Here is a 5,953-nt window from a genome sequence, read left to right on the forward strand (position 1 = left end):
TCAACTCTAGCTGAAGTATGATTAACCACTTTTTTTACACTAAGACGACAAAATACTTTTAGCGTATGATTATACATAATCATTCTAATGAAGAATCACATTAATAAGACATCAGTAAAAATTGATAAATTTAAATTAAAAGTCTTCAAATATCCCTAACGAGTTGGCAGATAGAGTTCCTTAAATATGAAATGACGAGTTTTGGCCAAGTGGCTATAAAAAAATGTCTTATCCATATCACATTAGCGGAGCTAGTTCATAAATACTTATAATGCACAATGACAGAATAGGTATTTCCACGACTAACTAATCTCTTTCAACGTGATAAGTATAATTTTATTTTTTTTAATTGACTCGCATCAGACAGACGGTCAATTTTTAATAAATTCATTTTTAATTTGTCGGCTCTTAACTTTTCATGATAAGCTTATTTTTTATTGTTACTTTTAAACAACACATTATCTACAGGGTAATTGTAAGGTCATCTTTTCTGTATGTAGATATTTAAAAAAAAAAGAACTTGTTTACTAAAAAGTACTTTTTCGTTTCAACACAAAAATGTATTTGTTGTAAAATAGAATAAATGGACTTTGTTGCACTAAGGCTTAGTCTATTCTTATTGTGGATATCGTAGGTATTGCGAGCTGTACTTGTGTAAAATATTTTTTGTAAATAGTCTATGGTACAATTGAAGTAGCAACAACCAATTTTAAACCTAATCCCAAGACAATTCTGTGTATGCTCAAGTTACATGTTGATGTATGTTGTTATAGTGAAATATTTATTAACATCTTAAATCATATTTATTTTACATTTTAACCATACATACTTTTACGTATTATAAAGATAGTAGAGAAGATGTACACAAAAATATCAATATAATAGTAATTCTGACAGCCGTTATGGAATAATAGAGCATAAAAACTCCAGAAAAGAAAAAAAAATGTTTTACCTAGACTAATGTAAAAACACTCTAGAAAAAAAATGTAACGATACGAAAAAAATGGGGTCACTTTCTTAATATTTAGTTGAGCTCAAAAGGTGATTGATTAAAGTATATTTTTGAGGCGAATTAAATTTTACATTTTTACTTTATAGATTAGTATATTACGTACTTAAAGTATAATTTTACTTTTTTTCCAATTATCTTGTTTTATTGCCGTGATCAGTATTCGACCCAACTACTCTATCAATCACGGACTTTTTTTTTAATTTTGAGTCCACTACAATAGCAAAAGCAAGATTTGCTTCTGATGCATATTCATCTTTGATAAACACTAAGCCTGAGGATGTGTTCAAGCTGTATTTGTGACAAAATAGTTGTTTCCATCGAGTATTAATTTTTTTTCTCAAAATCAAACGTATCCAATAGGTGATTTTTAACTGGTTGTTACACACTGTAAGTTAATATCATATTTAATAATGTGATAAAGAAGGTTTTTATATTTAAGGTATTCAACTAGTGCCATGGTTAAATAACTTATTAGTATAGTTTTAACTTAATACCACTCAATTTACACAACTTAAGGATGTTCGTTATAGTTAGTGTGGAGAAATTTTAAAGATAAGCGGACCGCAAGTAACTAGCAACTTTTTGAGAACGTGTACGTGTGTCTATTACTTTCATTTGGAAATATATGTAGAAGGTGTGGCACATGTATAAGGATATAGGAGGTCAATTAATTTTCTTGAATGTTTTCAGCATAACGGTAAATTACAATGATTTTTATGATTATGGTGTCATCCAGTTAGTATGCATGACAGGGGAGGTCCAACTACATTTTACAAGTCTTATAATTTGGAAGGAAGAATCAATGAATACATCACATCAATTTTATTAATTTTTTTTGTACAACATAATTTATTTTTTGTTGTAGAACTATCCTTTATATTATTAATTTATAAAGAATTTTTTACTATCTTAAAATAATATCGTCATTCAAATCTCTACTCGTAATTCTATAATTTACAAATTATACGTTTGCATGGAATATATCTTGTAAATATGTCAGTACCATACACGTTAATCTCCACTACTTATTATTATTCACATAGGAATTTCAATTTTTTTAACATTTTATCATGAAGCGGGGAAAAGTTCAAATTTTGGATACAATACCTCACACTCACCAACATGATATCCTTTAAAATTAAATAAATTAAAATAGCTTTTTTTGTGATTGCTTCGGTTGGATGCACACCCGTGAAACGCTACTTTTTTACCAAGGGGACAATGGACGATTGAATTTAATTAAACCCCTAATTGGGCACTACTTACAACGTTGTAAGTAGAATCACAAACATGACCCTTTTTTTAGTTTTTCATTTAATAAATAATTAGTAGGACTCTCTCAAACTAAAACAGACTGTTCATTTCATCACATTCTATCATAAAAAAAATTCTTTAAATTCACAACGTTTTTCTTCCTTGAAGTAAGAATTTAGATGATACCTCCATAAACAATTGCATTAAATTGTAGATTTTTATTATAAATGTTCTTTAAACGGCTCAACAAAATTTTTTCAATTTTAACTGTTACATTCTACAGCCAAAGATATTCCTACCGAGGAAAATATAAGAATCTATGAGACAACCTTACGACTAATTCATGTTTGTAAATCATGAATGTAACAATTTACATAGAAAATTGTCAATAAAAGTCAAATATTTCTTAAAAACGTTTTTTTTAGCTTAAAAATACGTGAACTTTAATAAATAATAACGAGTTTTGAATAAAGTTGCGATTGGTAATTTTTTTTATCAATTTTCTATTTACAAAACCAGCTCAGAAATACTTATGAACTACGATAAAAAGAGAACGGCGTACTTTCGTCGTTTTCTAATTTATTTAAAGATATACATGTAATACATAAATTCAGAGCTCTCGGTAAAGTACACTCATATAGAACAAAAACTTGTGCTTTTATCCAGGCTCGTTAGAAATTTTCCGTCTTTTAATATTAGACAATGAACAAGTTGCTTATACTTACCTTTGCTTTGTCCATCAACTTTGCTCTATCGGTACGTAAAAACTGTTTTTTTTTCTCAAACGATGAAATATAAAATAACATTGAAGTTCTAGAGTGCCAGAATAAAAATGACAAACAATTTTTAATTTATTAGTATCTAATTAAAGTCCATGTTTTCACCAAAACTCTAAGCAATATCATCATGACTAGTATACATTTTTTGCCACTCTAAGAATCAATGGTTATATGAAAATGGAACAAATAAAAATCCAAAAACTTTTTTTGCGTGTTTTTTAATAGATGAAAAATGATACGGAATTACTGGACCACAAACGCAATTCAATTATAAGTCTGCAAAACTTTTGCTATTGGGAAACTGGTTTTACGAAAGGTAGTAATTCTTATACTTCAAAAAAATTTTAATTTCATGGACTTGAGAAATCAATCACATGTTAAACAAGCGTCTAGCTTGATAAGATTTATTTTCGTCAGAACTCGTTTCAGAATTTTTAATTTCATGTCTCTAATTCACACTGATTCGTTTCAGAGCACCATAAACTAATACGAGATACACGAAAATACTCATCAGACACGAATTACTATTGTTACGTAGGCTGCTATTGTACCCACTTGAAATATGTATGTAGAATTAATAATTTAACAAAATAATTTATCATTGAAAGTACACTACTTTTATTCTAGCTATCGCTTTTTGAGAGAAAATTAAACTTCGAAGCGGTTGTGACTTCTGTCACTCGATTACTCTCTATTCCAACAGCACACCACGTCATTAATCAGTGCACAAATATAAGTAAGAAAAAACACTGTTTACATCTTTAATCATCATTATGCATTTACGATCAATTCTGCAATGAATCATTCAGTTTGATTTTCAAAAGTCCGTTTTCAAAAAAAATTTAAAAAAGTCTTTTAAGCTCATTTTTACTCAAAATAACACATACAATAAAAATTGTAATGTTATTCAAATTATCTATTACCACCAATAGATACACAGCTTTTTTAGTCAAGACTCTAGATACCAAAAAATATTAAGTGGTATCCTCAAAAACTGTCTAGCCCTAATTGTTTTTGATTCTGACAGAAAACACGATAAACATCATAAGATCGATGTTCCAGTACTCAGTCACTTGAACAGATGAAGTGTCCCAATAATCAGTCACTTTTTGTGTACAGTTTCAATATATTTTCATTTAGTTATGCACGTTACTTTCTATTCAGAAAGTTATTGTTTAGTGTCTGAATAACCACCCAATTTATCTATGTCTTAAAAGTTTCTATTGGAAAAATCAGCCAAATGACTGACTACGGGGATATGACCGAATACTGGGACATGTCACGAAAGACGTCTAAGATTAGTATATAAATGACTCAAAAATACTCTTAGTGCCTTCTGGGCAATAACCAGTTTAGATAAGAAACGTGAATAAGTAATTTTTAATTTTTTTTCTTGATTTTCAAATATTGAAAACGAAAACTATAATCCTTCTTTGATTGAAATTGTCATAAAAACTAAGGATAGTTTGTAAGATATCATTTTACTCGTATCAATTTCTTCAATTATGTATAAGTCGATGAAAAAACATTATAAACCCAGTTGTTTCCCAAATTTTGTGTATTTATTGAGAATTCTGTCAACAGTTTTGCTGCAAGCCTTATTGGTTGTAATTTCACAATTACCCTGGTAGAAAATTACTTCATAAACTGGCTAGAAACTCGTCAACGTACATGCGTAAATGGGCTAATAACATGTTGACGATTTTCTACCCAGTTTATGTAGTAACGTTTACTAGGGTAGAATACAGCTTGCTTTTTTATTTTTTTATCATAAAATATGTAATATTTGAAATCCAATTTAAAATACAACAAGAATTTTAGACTGTTTAACTATCCTAAATTGGAATTAAAGTGCTGCTTTTTATTCAGCAATAATCACTTTGTTTGATAATTGGTATAAATGGGCCCTGGACGCTATCTAGATGAGTTAAAGCGGAATAAACATTTGTTACAACTATGAAATTGTCAAATTTTCATATTGAATATTTTTAGGTACAAACGGTCTGTGTGCTGCTGGAAGGGAGATTCACGATTGCTTTACTAAAAATGGAGTCGATATTGTAGGTTTAATTGGGTACTTTGATGGAGATAAAATTTAACTACTAAAGAAATTCTAATATCACCTACATATCTGATCCATAAAAATAATTATTACTTATTTAAATTTTCAATCAACTAATATGAAAGTTAAAAATTAAGTGTTGTATGTCATATTTAATAAATATCAATAAAATGTAACTGAGTAAGTAAACAGCTTGTTGTTAGTTTCAAGTAACCCTGCAAAGCAAAAACTTACAAATGTTTCTTTATAGTTGCCGACTTCATTATTTTCATTTATTTTTTTCACCATATCGTCAAATATTTCATTATAATTATATTGTATTTAGACTTATTAGTATGGAAGTTAAATATCAAAAGCTAATTTAATAACTTTGTTTTGAAGTAGTACATTATTCCATTAATGGCCAGCGTTAATATTTGAATGTACTATAATCTTTTCTGAATAATAGGTAACCAGTCTTTTTTTGTGATAAATAGACAAGTCATATTTAAAACTATAACCAATTATTTTTTTGTAAAGAAACAAGTATTTTTTCTTACAATAAATGTCAACAACATTTTCCTTATTTATCAAGTTAGATAAAGACGTAGTTTACACAGTTGCGACACTTCTTTACAGAAACGTGTGTCTGGTTGTATCACGCTCGTTTTTCAAATTCAAAACATTTATAAATCTCACAGTTCACTCATCACGACCTCAAACATTAGTTTTCGTAATACTTTGTATAACTATTTTTTCGAACTAAAATACAGTTTTACGTATACAAACTGGAATTTTGTACTCATCTACTACAAATTGAAAGCTGACAATTTTGTATTATTTAAATTTATGAGCTGGACCGCCCTG

General features: G+C 28.5%; 1 protein-coding gene across 1 annotated transcript; it reads left to right on the plus strand.

Annotated features, from left to right (window-relative positions):
- The first annotated feature begins 2,968 nt into the window (after positions 1 to 2,968).
- On the plus strand, positions 2,969 to 5,144 carry LOC106644966 (uncharacterized). The gene is made up of 5 exons (XM_014360691.2): positions 2,969 to 3,022; positions 3,271 to 3,361; positions 3,518 to 3,609; positions 3,673 to 3,781; positions 5,038 to 5,144. The coding sequence occupies exons 1-5, from the start codon at positions 2,969 to 2,971 to the stop codon at positions 5,142 to 5,144; spliced, it is 453 nt and encodes a 150-aa protein (XP_014216177.2).
- The last annotated feature ends 809 nt before the right edge of the window (positions 5,145 to 5,953 follow it).

The sequence above is a fragment of the Copidosoma floridanum genome, unplaced genomic scaffold, assembly GCF_036245765.1.
Source record: "Copidosoma floridanum isolate Cflo_tuat_1 unplaced genomic scaffold, Cflo_Japanese_pri ptg000004l, whole genome shotgun sequence".
Classification (NCBI taxonomy): domain Eukaryota; kingdom Metazoa; phylum Arthropoda; class Insecta; order Hymenoptera; family Encyrtidae; genus Copidosoma; species Copidosoma floridanum.